General features: G+C 35.2%; 1 protein-coding gene across 2 annotated transcripts in view; it reads left to right on the plus strand.

Annotated features, from left to right (window-relative positions):
* The window catches only part of Nipbl (NIPBL cohesin loading factor), a 174280-nt gene that overhangs the window by 64809 nt on the left and 91743 nt on the right, over nucleotides 1–17728 (plus strand). For both annotated transcript variants that reach the window (XM_028875607.2, XM_028875609.2), the window contains exons 2-5: nucleotides 9479–9621; nucleotides 10713–10878; nucleotides 13559–13686; nucleotides 17180–17279. In XM_028875607.2, coding sequence (XP_028731440.1) covers nucleotides 9558–9621; nucleotides 10713–10878; nucleotides 13559–13686; nucleotides 17180–17279 — 458 coding nt within the window. In that variant the 5' untranslated portion in view covers nucleotides 9479–9557. The remainder of the gene's footprint in view (nucleotides 1–9478; nucleotides 9622–10712; nucleotides 10879–13558; nucleotides 13687–17179; nucleotides 17280–17728) is intronic.

Genomic DNA, 17728 nt, shown 5'->3' on the forward strand with positions numbered 1-17728 from the left:
GTATTTTTTTTAACTGGAGACTGAGGAGATCAATAGGGGAATGAGGGCAGGCAGATGCCAATGGAGAACCCAAGAGGAGCACAGTCAGAGTTTATATTGTTGTTTTGGAAGACAAGGGAAGAATTACTCTGAAAAAAAGTAGTCAGTTGTGTTGATTTTTGGGGACAAATTATGTGGGAACTGAGGCTTGCTTGTTCATTGAATTTAGCATTGTCATTGTGATTACTGACTGTTTTGTGGCATTTGGAAATGATATGAGTGAATATATAAATAGTGTGGGTCAAGATCACATTTTTGTTTGGTTTCATTGGGAATAGGGAATGTTAACCAGGTAGGTATTTTGTGCTGATTAGAATGATTTGATAATAAAAAAAATACAAAAGGATTGCTTGAATGGTATCTTTCGATTAGGGCAAAAAAAGAGATTAAGATGCAGATTATGCACATGTAATCTGATTTTTTAAAATAGTCTGTGTATTCTTTTGAAGTTTTTTCAGATAATTGTCTTAATGATCTTAAATGTATATAGGTGTTTTGTCTGTCTGTGCACCTTGTATGTGCCTAGTGCCTATAGAAGCCAGAAGAGGGCATTAGGTCCCCCGGAACTAGAGTTACTGATGGTTGTAAGCCTCCATGTCAATGTTGGGGTCTTCTGGAAGAGCAACCAGTGCTCTTAACTAAGCCTTTGATCTTACCTCTTTAACTTGAAGAATTTACTAAAATATCAGAATCTTACCCCATTTGTTATCACACTGAGTTGTATTGATTAATGAATTGCTCACAGATCTGTGTCATATTAGGATAAAAAAATCAAAGTTGCCATAGTTTCTTGAAAAGGTTTGTGGGTCAGAGATGGGCACTTGACCTAAAGGCTAGCCTGACAATTCTCATGTTTTGAGAACCTGTCTCAAAACACAAGAAGAAGCAGAAAGTAGTGGAGAGGAGAAGGGAGGGACAATTTTGAGGCAGCCAGATGTCACTAGAGGTATCGAGGCTAAAGCTCTTTGTAATTTAATATTAATACAGAAGTTTCTCTATGTCCAAGTTTTCCTTAAATTTTGCATTGCATCAAAAGAAAGTTTTACAGTGTGAGCACTTTACACATTACACACTCATCGTTTCTTGCTTTCTAGTGATGTTGACTCATCAGTTTGGAAAATGTGGCCGAGTTTCCCTAAAGTAATTTATTAAATCTGATTTTTTTGGCCTTCCCACTTACAGTAGTTGAAAGTCTGCCCTCTTGTGGAGTTCTTAGATTACAGATTAAATTTCATATTGTCCAGAGATGTTTTGTTCCAAACCTGAGAGCTAACTCTTAGACATTTAAAACCAAAACTTAATTTAGAAAGATATAAAAGAGTGGTTTTATTTTGCACTTCTAATACTATTCATTTCTGTTTAAGAAGCAACCTTTTAAGATAGTCTCAATTTGGGGGAGCAGATCTTAGAGACAAGTTATTTCATTTGCAGCATTAAAAAAAAAAAATTATTTTTATGTTGGGAGAGGATAGACTAGGAAACTAAAACTTAGCACTTTTTAATTTTGCTTATTTGTTTATTTATTTATTTTGAGACAGGGTCTCATTTAGCCCTGTCCTTAAACTCCATATCCTTCTGTACTCCCAGATGCTGAGTTACTGAGCATGTACTACTCCACCCTGTTTATGAAGTGCTAGCAATAAACCCTGGGCTTCTTGTGTGCTTAGCACTCACTCTGTCATCTGAACTGCACCCAGAACTCCATTCTATAAATTTAAAGTTATCATTCTGGGACCCAGGGCTCTTTTTTTTTTTTTTTTTTTTTCTGATGCAGTTTGTATATTGAGATGGTAGACTTTGTCTAACTACTCAGTCCTCACTATGTCCAACTGCCACTTTTTAAAGTCAGTTCATGTGAAATAATTGGGGGGATAAAATAGGAAAGAAAACAAGTATCAAGGCAATTTTTCACAACAAGCACAACTTCATTTTATAAACTGCTTTTGAAAAATTGCAAATCCCAACCTGATTTTCTTGGTGGTGGTTAACTTTTCCCTATATAATAAACTCAGTGATATAAGTATACCCTTTTATGTTGTGTATGTACACTTCGTTATACATAGTATGATAGAGCTACATGATTTAGGCATGGATACAGAAACAGTATTACCATGATGACTACAGGGGGCTTCTAAAAGTGAAGCAAACTCCCCAGAGTAGCTTTGTTTCATTTTATATTTTTCTCACTTAATGGTGGTAATTTGGAATTTTAGAGAGGCAGAAATGTTTTAAAAGAAGTAGCTTTTCACAGTGCAGTAGGGCAGGGGGTTGCTGATTGATAACTGTTTTTGAGCTAGGATTTGAGGAAGATCCATTCATCCATGTATGAATATAATGGAGGGAGAGGTGGAATCTGTTCCTAAATAGCAGATAAACAGAATCTGAAGATAGTTTCACTAAAATGAAATGATTAAGTAGTGCAACATAAGATTTATTTACTTAACCTCTGTAGCTTTTGAAGTTTTATATCCCACACATTTCCCAAATAGATTTGAAGCCATTTATAAATTTAAATGTAATATTAACTGAAGTAATCAAATATATTGGTGTGTGTGTGTGTGTGTGTGTGTGTGTGTGTGTGTGTTCTTGTGTTCATCCTGCCCATGTAGATGTGTATGAAGTCCAGAGGTTGATCTGGAGATGTCTTCTTCAGTCACTTCTCCCCCCTTTTTGAAACAGGATCTCTCAACCTTTGAGCTTGCCATTTAGACTTTGCTTGGCTCACCAGCTGGCTTTCCCCCAGGACCTGCCCATCTATACCTAGTCTAGTGCTAGTCTCACAGGTAGGCAAGCACTGTACACACTGTCCTAAAATATGCTGGCTTTGAGTCTTTCGTACACCGGACAAGTTTTACATTAACAAAGGAGGAAAAGTATCAACTAGTTAAAATAGTCCCTATTTATGAAATTTGGGTCAAAGATCAAAATAATTTTTATAATCACATGATATAAAGATTTTGCATTACAGCGTCAGACATTTGTATTCTATTCTCCCTCCCTCTCTCTCCCTCTCCTCTCTCTCTCTTCTCTCTCTCTCTCTTTCTCTCTCTCTCTCTCTCCCTCTCCCTCTCTCTCTCCCTCTCTCTCTCTCCCTCTCCCTCTCCCTCTCTCTCTTTCTCCCAAGATTTATTTATTATGTGTACAGTGTTCTTCCTGCATGTATCCCCTGCAGGCCAGACAAGGGCACAGGATCTCATTACAGATGGTTGTGAGCCACCATGTGATTGCTGGGAATTGAACTTAGGACCTCTGGAAGAGCAGTCAGTGCTCTTAACACCTGAGCCATCTCTCCAGCCTATATTCTATTCTTGGACTAGGCTCTAATTATTTTTCTCTGAGAACTTAAACAAGTACTTAGCTTTTGAAAGAACTTTTACTCTTTTTTTTTAACCGTTATTGGCTTTTTTTTTTTTTTTGACATAACAATGTAGGTGAATCCTTGTATCCTTGAATTCTAGCCTTTTTATGTGCCCAAGAATATAAAACTGGTTTAGAAACACCTGAATTCAGGCTGATTGTGGTACCAGAGGTGTGCGATCCCACCACTCAGTAGGCTGAAGCAGAAAGATTGTGATTTCAAGGCCTGGTCTATATAAGGAGATCCTTCCTTCAAATAAACAAACAAACAAATATAAAAGAAATGGAAAACACTCAAGTTCAGATCTTATCTCTGCTTTCTACCCATGTAGCTACAAACTATTCAGAGCCTAAGACTTAAATTTTAGTCAGGGAAGTAATGATAATCATTATAATAACCTTATGATATAATTAGAAAAGGTGTGTGTGTGTGATGGATGTGTGCATACATGCGTGTGAGGACGAGACCCAAATCTAATCATAAAACTCATTTGTTTCATAGACCATATGCATATAGCCTGAAGGTAATTTTAAATAGTATTTTGTATATACCTGTGTTTTACCTGTTTAGCCTGCGTGTCTGTGTATGCCAAGTGTATTTGCCATGACACATGGGAAAAGGTCAGGTAGCTTTGTGAAATCAGTTCTGTTCTACCTTTACACAGGATCACACTTAGGTCACCACAGACTCAGCAAGCTATGTTACCAGCCCAGAGTTACAAGCTATGTATGCCTGCATTATAAGTCACTGTCACATGATGTCAGTTATGGAATTTTCCCCTTATAGCATCACATCAGTGCTAAAAAACTTAAGTTTTTGAAACATTTTTTATCCTGTGTTATTTAACAGCTATCCTGTGTTAATATATGGGTTACTTCCTGAACTATCCCTGGGTTTGGGGAAGTGGGGTTGTTAGTTATCTTTGTGCTGCTGGCATTGATTGATTGTGCCATGGCTTTGGGCAGGTGAGTCAAAAACTACCATTGAACTACATTCTGTAGCATAACTGTAATTCTCACCATTTTTGTCCATTTCTTAGTTACCAGCTTCCTACTTTTGAAATCTCCAGTTAAATATTATTGACATTTAATCTAGATTATTTAAGTCCAGAATTGGACAATTATTGCATACTAACACTGTAGTATCCTCACAGAACTTTTTGCTTTTGTTCTCTCTCACTACTATCCCATCTTCCTTTTGATTATTTTATTACTCCTGAGTTTGTTTTATAACAAGGCTATGAGAAGGAGAGAGTCAACCTTATGTGATAGACTCTTTACAGGCTTTTCTTTTCTGACCACATGCTCTGGTCAGCCTGTTTATAAATATACCCTGTATGTTAGAGCTAGTATTCTTTAACATGTGGTACAACCCCTTTTGTTTGCCCAGCATATAGTATCTGACACAAAACTGACAATGTATACATCACTATGAAGAACCAAATAGTGTAGAAGTGTTGTTGTGTTGGGTGCCTTGTAAAACTCAGGGAATTCTTGTATAGGTTTGTGTGAACTATTGATCAAATCTAACCTTTAACTGCACATTCAACAATATTAGAAAAAGAGTGTACCATATCTGTTTGTGTATATGTATGTATATATGTGTGTGTGTTTGTGTATAATGTATGAATATCAATATGATAGTCTGAGATAACATAACAAGCAAAATGCAAAGAAGTATATAGTAAGTCATAATACACTTTTATTGAAACTTAACTACATTCCAAACACAAACTTAAGTACTTTACGTGTATTGATTCATGTCATCTTCACAACAAAATTAGAAATAACAATTACCTGCCTCTTACAGAGATAAGGAATTGAGGTACAGAAATATTAAATAATTTGTCTGTGGTTGCCTAGTAGACGAGCTTAAATAGCCCAGTTTTTTCTTCTTTAGCTGTATGTTGTGACAATGTTGATTGTATGTTTTAGCTATGTAAAATGTCCCTATGTTTGATAGCCTGGGTTTGGCTCCCACTGTATGATCTCAGGCACATTCTTATCTTCTCGGGGTATCTGGTTACTCATCAAAGATTAGGTGAAAGTACAGTTAGGTGTTTTAAAGTAACTTTATAATATAGTAGCTGCTTAATAAACATCAGTTACCTTTTCTGCCCATTTTTCAGTACTAAAATACTTTATGATGTTGTGTTTATGTGGGTGCGTATGTTTTGAGCCATGCATATGATATGCTTATCTACAGGGACATGCATGTGAGTGCGGGTACATGTAAGTATGAGTGTATACTTGTGCACATATGGAAGTCAGAAGACAATCTCGAGTGTCTTTTTTTTTTAAAAAAAAAAAACAGAGTCTCACTATGTAACTCTGGCAAGCTTGGACTTAATTGTATAAATCTGGCTAGCCTCAAACTCACTGGGATCCACCTGCCTCTGCCTTCTAAGTGCTGGGGTGGTGGTCCACCTCACGCAGGCCAACTTTTTTTTTTTTTTGGTAGAATTTCTTGTTGTCCATCTAGGCTATGTCAACTGGCCAGTTAGTCTCAGGAATTCACCTGTCTGTTACCATAGCACTGATACAGGTGTATTCCACCTACCAGGCTTTTAAAAATGCTAGTGGTGGTGGGGTGGGGTGGGGTGGAATAAGTATACATGCATGTGTCCGCGAAGCCCAAAGAGAGAGTGGAGTACTATGGAGTTAGAGTAGCAAGTGTCTATGAGCCCCACTGTGGGTACTTGGACAGTCCCCTGGAGGAGCAGCAAATGCTCTGAACAACAAGTTGACAACTGAGTGTGTGTCTAGCTGCCTACAGCTCCCCTGTTGGTGTTTGTTTCTGTTTGGTTTCTTGCACAAGTGCTGAGGTTAAATTCAGGTCCTTGTGCTTGTGCGGCAGGCTCTTCACAGACTGGGGTACCCCCAACAGTGTCCAAGAGATTTTCTAAAAGTGAAATTCTTGACACAGATTACATGACATTTCACCCTTTGCTATAAGATACAAAGTCCTCCACAGAAATCCGTCTGCCATCAGGTATTTTATTGAAGACCCATACCAATTTGAATATTATTATAATTTTTGCCAGTTTTGTTTGTGTTTATTTTGCTGCATGGAGGAATCATAAAATATGAAGAGAAATGAAATGAATTTTTAAAAAGGAGTTGGCTGGGCGGTAGTGGCGCACACCTTTAATCCCAGCACTCAGGAGGCAGAGCCAGGCAGATCTCTGTGAGTTCAAGACCAGCCTGGGCTACAGAGCGAGATCCAGGACAGGCACCAAAACTACACAGAGAAACCCTGTCTCAAAAAAATAAATAAATAAATAAATAAAAATAAAAAAATAAAAAGGAGTTAAAAAAAATCCTTGGCAAATACTTAAGTTCCTTCAGACTGATTATAGTATGCTAAATTGAGGTGTTTACAGATAATATCTTCCCATAACTAAGCAATCTTTTCCTTAAACCACAAGCCATTCTTAAGATATGTTATTACTTAGTATATTTTGTTGATTTATTTATTAGTTCATATGGATATTTTCTGTTTTGTATTAGAATTTATTTCTGGTGTCATATAAGTAATTTTTATTAGAAAGTGGCAAGTCTATGAAAAAATACCATTTCTAGGTTAAGAGCACTGACTGCTGTTTCTAACAGAAAGTAACATTTCCACAGATTACTCTTAATAAGAATGGCTAAAATTCTAAGTATTTCTACCAATTCCTGGTCTTTATACTCTTTGATTCCTGTGAAATTAATATAGTTGAGCCATGTGGTATATTTCGTCTGTTATCACTCGTTTATTGTGTAGTTGAAGCATTGCTGCCTGTGTAGATACTGTTATGTCCTCCTGCCTTTTTTATTCCATTTTGAATTGACGTCAGAGTATGTAAATACATGCACACCACTAAGAAATATACAGTCTCGTGATTGGTTTTGTTATTATTCCAGTTTATATGTGGTGGTCATTTTTAGGGTAAAATCCTTAGCTGGAGGTTGGATTTGCTGTACATACTACTTAGCAAAACAGAATAAAGTCAGGTACTCCCCAATAGAACCCTCTCCTTACTGTTAGTTCCTATCTGAATCAAATATGCTCAAATATGGCAAGTTACGTGTACAGCAATGAGCTAAAAATGAGTAACAGTATTTTTGTGACGTTCTCTAAATCATTTGCATTTGATCGTTTCTTTCCAGTAATTACTTAGGGTGCATTGGAATTTCCCTGTTGGCATAAAGTTAAAACAAACACATTGCTTTTTAGTGACCTGTTCAGGTTTTAATTTCTAGTGTATATTTTAAAGTGTTTGATGTTGGTGCTATATGTGTAGTATTGCTTACATTTCTTTAGTGAGACTTCGAGTATCAAAGTGACTAACAAGGGAAGTTCACATTGGAGCAGGACTAGAGTATAGGCAATAGTAATTACATCTTTCTTCTATTGTTTCTTGTGCCGTTTCTTTCAGTAGGCCCCCACCAACAGATTTTATTAGTGACCCATCAAGGAAAGGTGTGGGGGGGATGTTTGTGTTACTTAGCTGCCCATTAATAAGTATATACATATAAAATTATTGAAAGAAGACAAGAAATGATTATAATGACAGGATAGCTATTACTTCTCTAAGGAATTAGGTGCTGTCTTTCTGTTTGGTCCTATGAATGTTCATTTTGTAAATGCTAAGCCTTACATCTATATTTTGTGTAACTTGTTTGCCTATATTTATAATTTAAAATGTGCGGAATGATTCTGAGTACTACTTATCTACTTACAACAATATTGTTGTTGGAGGGGTTGGGTGTGTAGTGTGAGTGTGTGTGTGCTTAGCCACAGCACACTGTGCGTGCAGGAGACAGCACAGGGAGCAGTTCCCTCCTTCTACTGTGTGAGGTCCTCAAGCTTGCCGGCACCTGGCTTCACCCATTGAACCATTTTGCTTGCAAAGTTGGGTTAAGATGTATGAATAAGGGAAGACAATTATATCAAGTGACTGTTTTGAAGTTTACAACCTAAAAACTTTTAGAGGTTCTCTTAAAAGTAACAAATACAGTGTTGGAAATGGAAACTCTTAAAGTAGAAACAGTTTCTGAGAGCTGTAGCTCAGTGATGGAGACTTGTGTGAGGCCCAGGTTTCAGTTCCCAGTGTTGAAAAAAGTAAATCAATATCAATAATAGAAACTAAACTATTTAGTTTACTAGTTTAGCCCTTTAATGTAATGGTTGTAGCATATACTAAAGTAGTTTAATAAAAGCATGTTTTTAATTAATGCACAGATTATTGAAATGTTATGTTATCTTACATACAAAACCATTACTGAAGCCATAAGTTGAAACTAAGATTAGAAAAAAAAACCTCTGGAGACATTGAAAGGGAGAAAATGTTCAATATTCAGGATATCCTTTATATATGTGTACATACATTTTTTTAGAGAAAGAAGATGAATTACATCATGATAAGTACTAAATATTGATGTTGAATTGTAGGATTTAGAATAAAGGAGAATAAAGTCTTTTTAGTAAGGAGAATATCTTAATGAGATACAAACACACACACACACACACACACACACACACACACACACACACACACACACACGAAAACACAAGAAGAATCCAAGAGAATCTGATGAGATTGTCTTCATAGAAGAGTTAAGTCTATTTAAGAGAGTGAAAACAGAACTAACTGGACAAGAAATTGAAGCCAGATTATTAAGTAAAAATTTTAATTAGAGTTTGGAAAGAAATTAGTGTTTATCAAATTTGATTGACTACCCCTCTCTAGCAATATATCCCAGTAGTTAGGAAACAGACTCTGAGCCAGATTGTGTCTTTTGAATTCCAGCTCCACTAGTTATTTTAAACTCCCTGTAATTTCTTTGTTAGTAAAATGCAGAAAACAATAGTATCCCACTCTACCTGGGTTGTTGTGAGGTCTAAGTTTTAATGTATACAAAGCATTTTTCCAGAGCTTCATATGTGATAAGTGGTATATATGGATGACTTATTAAGTAGATTGAATAGAAGCTGAGATTTTTTATGTTTTTAAATGATTAAGCATCTCTCTATTAGTCATATATTTAACATAGTTCCACAAATAATTCTGTGGTTTTCTTTCTGTGTATGTTGCAGAGTTTGGGAAATGGGAAGTAATGACAGCTGGCACCTGAACTAAGTACCTTCATAGGCAACACCATTCCAGAACTTCAGGATGAATGGGGATATGCCCCATGTCCCCATAACTACTCTTGCGGGGATTGCTAGTCTCACAGACCGTAAGTTTGGATAATTTATCTAATTTAAGTTCTGTTATTTGCTAACATTCATTTTTAGAGACACTTAAAATTATCTTTAATGTTGTAAATAACAAAAATGTATAATATATTTGATTGATGTACATGTGAGAGTACCAATATTACTGTTGCCACCTAATACATAAATTTAATTTGTTTACTTTTTCCTTAAGAAGTGGTAATAAGACCTTGGTAACAAAAATAAAGACTTTAAAAAATGATGCAAAGCTTTAAACTAAAGAATTGTGTTGACAAACAATAAGGACCTTTTTAGAAAGCATTGATAAAAACAGCACCTGAAATTCTCTCCAACAATGAGAACTTGACAGCCCATCTTACCTAAATTCTAGTGGTGCAGGGTTTTGAATATCATGTTACCTATTGGTGTGAGCAGTATAATTATACTGTGGAGTTGGTTTGAAATTGCCCCAAAAGCATGATACCTGATATTTTAGTTGGATTTCTTAACCTTTAGGCAAATTAACAAATCCTCATTAAGTATGCTGACATTAAATAGTGGAATTGTTTGTTTGATGATTAGAGTAGAATGGAAAGAAAGGAACTGTTTAGGAATTTATGGCAAGAATTTTTTATTGTTCTTCAGGAATGTTGTACTCTGAATGTTCTACTGTGAGCTATTTGTTTTTGTCTGTCTTACGCTTTTAAAAATATATTGCATATCAGTGAACTATAGAGTAAGGTATTGTTCTTGGTTTGTTGGTTTGAGAGTGCTACTGATCTGATCCATCTTGTAGATAAGTTGCCTTCTAATCTTATGTCTTAAAGTTGTACTTTATTTAGTTCATTAAAAATTTAAAATGAAAATGAAGCATGTGTATAAAGAAGCTAAGTATTTCCTAGTAATATGGTCTGCAGTGGCCTGTGGTTTGAGAGGGATGGTTTCTTGGGTTGATTAAGATTTTTCTCAGAGTAAAGAGTAATGCTTTTCAGTCATTTGTCACATTGATACTTATAACTTATTTTTAGTCTTCAAGTTTGTAAACACATACACATGTATCTAAAGACTTCTTGCAATCAGTCAATTTCTAATAATCTGCTTTTATTCTGAATAGTCCTGAACCAGCTGCCTCTTCCATCTCCTTTACCTGCTACTACTACGAAGAGCCTCCTCTTTAATTCACGAATAGCAGAAGAGGTGAACTGCCTTCTGGCCTGTAGGGATGACAATTTGGTTTCACAGCTTGTCCATAGTCTCAACCAGGTATCAACAGATCACATGTAAGTACAATCAATTTTCTATCTAAAAGTAAAAAGTTTTGGTCTTGCTAAGAAAAATCAGTGTTCCTTTTTAAGTAATTCCCCAAACGTTTGGATTTGTATTTTGGGGGTGTTTGTTTGTCTTGTTTTCTTGTTGTTTGTGGTGGGTCTCGTGTGTCCCAGGCTGGCCTTGAACTTGCTGTGCCCCTGCTGTTCTGCTACCACTTCTTGAGTGCTGGTAGTTCATGTGTGTGCCACCATGCTCGGCTTATGGGGTGCTGGGACTGAGATCCAGGGTTTCATGGGTACTAGGTGTGCACTCTACTAGTAAAGCTATATCCTAGCCTACCTTTGGTCTTTGAGACAGCCTCACCCTATAGCCCAGTCTGGCCTTGGACCCACTGTCCTTTTCTTGCCAACCTCGCAAGGGCTAGAGTTATGTCTGAGTCATCTATCATGCAAATTCATACACTATCTTTAATGTCAGTACCCGTCCAGGAGTGGTTACTCGCCCCATTAATCCCAGCATCCGGGAGACAGAGGCAGGCAGATCTCAGAGTCCGAGGGCAGCCTGGTCTACATGAGTTCCAGGCCAGCCAGGACTACCTAGTGAAATACTATCTCACAAAAGAAAGAAAAGAAAATGTCAATATCCAAGTGAGAGTATAGTCAATTTTGATAAGACATTAGGTAGGCTATAGTCAATTTATGATAGTAGTTTTGACCCACACACGTCTATGCAGATCTTTTCAACTTGTAGAAATGATCTTGATATCATCTGCGTAAAGATTTAAATGTGCTCATAAAACTTAGCCCCCATTTTCTGATAGTATTGGAGTAATTAAAATTTCTAGACCCTGTGGAGTATGATTAACTCCACGGGAAGTAAAATATTTTTCTTGGAATTGACTGTAGCATTTGAACATACGTGTGTATTTTCATACAGTAAACTTTTAAAAATAAAATTGAGCTAAACAATAAGAGTGTACTTAATAAGTTTTTCATTATGAAAGTAACACATACTGTGCAAGCTTAACAACACAAAAATGTATTTAACAGTAAAATCTGGGTGCAGAGAGATGATTCAGTGGATGCAGGCAGTACCTGCCACTCAAGCCTGATGGGACCTGAGTTTAGTCCCCAGAATACACATAAAGGTGAAAGGAGAAAACCAACTCTGTGTCATGACATGTGCATCCCTGTACATACACACATGTAATAGCAAACTTTTCTCAAGTAAGAGCTGTCACTTTTATCCACTGTATTCATATAATCTGCCATTCATAATTAATTTATCACATTTAAAGATTCATTATTTAGGGAAAAGAAGAGGGAAGCATATTTGATAGAGTATATTTTGGGGGACAATTTCCAAGGTGATTCAGTTGAACTACTTATTAAATGTGGCCTTTCTGGTGGAGAAACTAAGAAAATGGCTGCTTACAGCCAGAAGGAAGTATAATGTTTATATTTTTAATCACTCTAGAAATTAAATTGTCTAGAGATTACATAGTTGCTTATGCCTGTACATACTTTGCAGTATTTCTGAATATTTAAAGAGATAGGGGAAAGGCATGTAAAAAAATTAGGATTTCTTTGTTTTTTGTTTTTTCAAGACAAGGTTTCTCTGTGTAGTTTTGGTGCCTGTCTTAGATCTCACTCTGTAGGCCAGGCTGGCCTCGAACTCACAGAAATCCGCCTGGCTCTGCCTCCTGAGTGCTGGGACTAAAGGCGTGTGCCACCACCACCTGGCTTAGGATTTATTTATAGGAAGTTTCTTTAAGATTATTCCCAGAAATCATTGAGTCTTTGTGTTGGGTGCTATTTTTTAGGTCTTTATTGCTGGATCCAATGAGTTTCTGTGCATGCATGCATGCCTGTGTATGTGCCAGTGTGAGTTAGTTTGTGGAGGTCAAAGGACAACTTTCAAACATCAGTTCTCAACTTCTACCAAGTTGAAGCAGCATATAGGACAGTGATATCTAGAAAGCAAAATTGAGTCTATTGCCATGCCCCCATGAACACACCCAATGCCCTCTGAGCTTAGAAGCTAAGCAGGATTGTGCTAAGGATTTTTAGACACTGTTTACAAACAGCCATGTCTACTTTCATTTGCTAATTACTTAGATATATACTGAGAATTGCTACTGTGTTTATTTTATCACTGTTTGATTCTACCCTGTACCATGACTTTATTTGAAAAACCAGTATAAGATAGGAAAATCACATAACCTGTATGTCTTCTTTTAATCAAGATGGCAACATTGTTTATTTCATTGGGAGAACAATTCCAAGAAAGTCACACTTACTCATGTTCAGACATAAGGGGGAATCAAAATATCAAGTCCAATTAGTAGCTTTTTAACATTATCATCACTTCCTTATCTTTTAATTATTGAATAATATGTAATAGACTCAGCTTTTCCTTCTTAAAATTAATATGAACATTCTTAAATAAACTTGTTCTGTAAAATTATGGTTTCAGCTTTCCTTTCCCATGCCCTAGAAAAACAAAGTATGGGGGTGTTGTCTCTAGACTTTCCTCTCTATTATTTCTAAGAATTTCTTTTCTTCTGGGGAGTGCATCTTTGAAAATCTGTGCCTTGGTCCTCCTACTGAAGTATATGTTTTTATTCTGTAAATCTTCATAGGAAATCAATCATGGTTTTATATATATATATATTTTTTTTTCCAATGCCAGAGAACTGAAAGATAACCTTGGCAGTGATGACCCAGAAGGTGATATACCAGTCTTGTTGCAGGCCGTCCTGGCAAGGAGTCCTAACGTTTTCAGGGAGAAAAGCATGCAGAACAGATATGTACAAAGTGGTAAGGTTCTTTTTTATAGTGCATTTTCGTAAATCCTGTATCAGAACTTGTTTTACACATGATTAAATTCAAGTGTCTATAACTATCTGGCTTCTCACCTACAAATGTCTGTTTGTATTTTAAATCAAGCCAAGAGGGAGAAGGAAACTTAATAATATTCTTGTGGTGTGATATGTAATTAAATTCCTTGGGAATTAAAACTTTGAGTTTGTTTTTTTTAAGGTATCTTGAAATGCATTTATTAAGTGAGCTTTAGAAATTTTGCTTTTAGAAAATCATAGAAAGTTTGGAAGAAATCTTTCAGAAATAAAAATATATGAAAAGCTTTTGAGCATGTATTTTATAGATATATTACTATTTTTAGTAATGATGTTCATGATTATGTATGAATTAACTTGTTGCCATGATTATCTATGAATTGACTTAATACTCATTTTTGCCTCATTAGTAAAAGTTAGTTTATATTATTAGTAATAAAACTTTGATTTATTCTAAGTATTATAAGGGATGTTAGATTTTAATACCCACCACAAATACAATTGTTAACTTACTTAAAAGCTAGAGAGCTTTGTCTTCTGGAATTGATCTATGTTTAGCAAGTCCAAGTCCATCCTTGGCTCTCAGGTTTAAACTAGAAATAATTTAGGTAATTATGGAAGGTTCAAGTTAGCTAATTGGTTTCATTCTGGTTTACTTTTCACCAATGTCTCCATGCAGCTCCCCCTTAGGTTTCTTAGTTCTTTTTCTGTATATGAATATTTTTGTATTTTTCTATATGAATTGAAATTTTTTGTTTTATGTTGTTTGTTTTTGTTAAAGTAATTACATATTTCCTACTATTTCTCACAATTCATTTATGCTCCCCTTACCTCTCAGCAAGTTGAAAACAGATATAAAGGGCATGGCTATGGATTTACCAGAACCAATAAATAGTTAGAGACAATAAGAATGATGAAAAGAAATAAAGCTATATGTTTTGAAAGTGCTGGAGTTAAACGAGAATATGAAGTTAGTTGATTAAAAAAAAGTAGAAAACTGGAGAAATGGGCAGAAGTGAATTAAGAGCGTATATGATTCTTTGTTTCTTACCTTGGTTGTTTTTCACTCCGTTTCCAAGGGGTCGAACACCCTCTTCTGGCTTCTGCAGGCAGCTTTATTCAGATGTACATAATCTACACACAAACACATGCATCAACTACTTTTTAAAATAAGAATAAAACTCTAAAAGAAGGCCTAATAGAATTAATAATTTAAGAGAATATAAATATAATCTTAGATAAATAAAATCATCCAAGGATACTAATACTACAGTTTTGTAATCTATATTTTTAAGTATGAATTTAGATAATAAATTGCTGTAATAAAAGTTTTACAGTATTCATTTTAAGTTACATATTTCATTTAATTCTGCATATATTTTTAGTTAAAATGTATAATTACTATAATTGCTACGTATCCTGTTTTGTGAAAAGATAAAGTAGAATTTTTAAAGTAATTTGTTAATACTGTTGTCATTTTTAAAAGCATTTTTCATAAGACAAGTTTTAAAATTTGTAAAGGTTCATTTATGTCTCTTCAATTCTAAAGCTATAAATGCCCTTGCTTACTTACTGGGACAAGGTGGATTTGTATTTTGTTGTGGGTATGTGCATGTGCTGGTGTACATGTGTGTGTACACATGTCACAGCCATCACTTTGCATCTTTTATATTTTGAAGCAGACCTTAACTGAACCGGAAGCTCCTCAACTTTAGGCTAGCTGACTCCTGAGTCAGGGACTCACCTGTCTTCACTCCTTTACCACTTAGCGCAGTGCTAGAGTTAGCAACTTTTTATGTGGCTTCTGGGGCTCTAAACTCACCCTCATATTTGTGTAGCAGAACAAGTACTTTACCAATGGAGCCATCTCCCAGCCTTAAGAAGGGAACTGTTTGTTGCTAAATGTCAATGTGATTCACACCAAACTCTACTATATATGCAAGTCACTATAATCATAGTTCTTTAGAACTTTGGGGTAATCAGAAAGAGCTGTTCCAATTTTATGCCCCTTTAAATGGTCATTATTTTCAAACTAGTAATTTCAGCTTTGCCCGAGTGATGACTGTTAATTGAGAGGGAGAAATTTTTTAAGTCTTGTCTTATGGTATCGCTTTCCCCATTCAACAACAAAAAAAGACAATCAGGAATACTATTATAGTCATTAAATTATTGAGTTATGGAATGAAACTGCTTTGAACTGACATTCACATTTTTAGTAGTAGTCTTTGAGGTGGTCTTGAGCCCTAACCTCACTCTGCTACTGATTGCAGAAGTCTAGTCTCTCTGTAGGGGACTGGCAAATCAACATATATACCTTCTGTTTGAATATTTCTGATGAAAGGCATTTTTCACGTCACCAACAAGAAATAAAATTTAAATATTATTTTGACTGCAGTTCCCAGAAGTCATATAAGAAAACCAAAGTTAGTTGCAGAATTTTATCTATTATTTAATTAACTGAATTTTTCTGCTGCTTCTTTATAACAAAATGCCATTTGTGTATCAATCAAGAAACAATGTCCTGCTCTAAAACAAATAGAAGAATCCAAAAGCTGGAGCTAGAGAGATGCTCAGTGGTTAAGCACTTGTGGCTTTTATAGAGTATCCAGGTTTGGACCCGAGCATCCACATGGTTGCTGACAGCTGTCTAATTTCTGTTCCAGGAAATCAGTGTCCTCTTCTGGCCTCTAAGGGGACCTGGCACAATGTGGTACACATATGTATATGTAGGCAGACTCTCATACATGTAAACTAAAAAAAAGAAGGAAAATGAAAGCTATTCTTGTGTTTTCATTTACTAATGAAATATTCTTTTAATCCTTACTAAGTAACGAAAAGTTATTTTAGAAGAAGAAATATGACATCATGCTTTGTTAATAGAGTTTTGGATGGAAATTGCAGGAACTCAAACTTTTGGTCCATAGTTAAATTAATAATAAAACCTAGGTGTGAAACAATTAACTTTGTGAAATTAAGTTTTAAGCACAGGAGAGGTATATGCTAAAAAAAATTTTTTTACATAGTAACAATAATAATAAACTAGTTAAAGGCCTATATTAAAAGAAAGTATATAGAATTTTGACAAAAACTAGATGAAATGATTTTAAAATTCTTCTTTGTTTTAAGGCTAAAGGCTAACAGGATATGTATGTAAAGTTGGGGGTGTAGGTCAGTGTTTGAACACCCGCCTAGTGTGTATGATGGATGGCCTGTGTCAATCCCTAGCTCTATAAAAATCGTTAGCATCATCTCTCTTTCCAGTACTATATAGTATTAAAATTATGTTTTTATGAAATTGTTTGTGCTTGAAATTTAGTTTGCCTAGTAGCTGTATATTGCTTCCCCAAAACAAAATCATTTCTGGAAATTAGGAACTTTTAAGTGTTTTTAAAAGAATGAGTTAACTCTTTATTGTAAGAAGAAAATAATACTTAGTGTTTTTATCTATTGCACAGGAATGATGATGTCTCAGTATAAACTTTCTCAGAATTCCATGCACAGTAGTCCTGCATCTTCCAATTACCAACAAACCACTATCTCACATAGCCCCTCCAGGTAAATAGACAGATATATATGTCACTTATTCAATAGTGTATTCTGTGGTGAGTGATTATGCCTCTGAATACCAAGGATATACATTTAAATTTATATATAAATGAATTATATATAAATTAGTAGTTCCATTCTTAGTTGTGCTCATGAACATTCACCTAAAAATGTTACATGTGGAATTACTATAATATATTAATTAAAGGAACTACTATATTATTAAGTGAATTTCACATAGGAAAAGTTTGATAAAATAAATGATGTGTTTGGGGTGGTACTGTAGCTCACTGGTAAAGCACTTATCTAACATGTACAAGCCCTGGGTTCAGTGGCTTAATTCCCAGCAGCATTACCATCTAAAAAAAGAAAAAGTAATGTGTTTGATGTAAGTTTTCATAACAAAATTTGGAAAAAAAAAAAACTTTAAGAGTCATAGATTAGTATTCCTAAATAGA

This window comes from Peromyscus leucopus, chromosome 11, assembly GCF_004664715.2.
Source record: "Peromyscus leucopus breed LL Stock chromosome 11, UCI_PerLeu_2.1, whole genome shotgun sequence".
Taxonomy (NCBI): Eukaryota; Metazoa; Chordata; class Mammalia; order Rodentia; family Cricetidae; genus Peromyscus; species Peromyscus leucopus.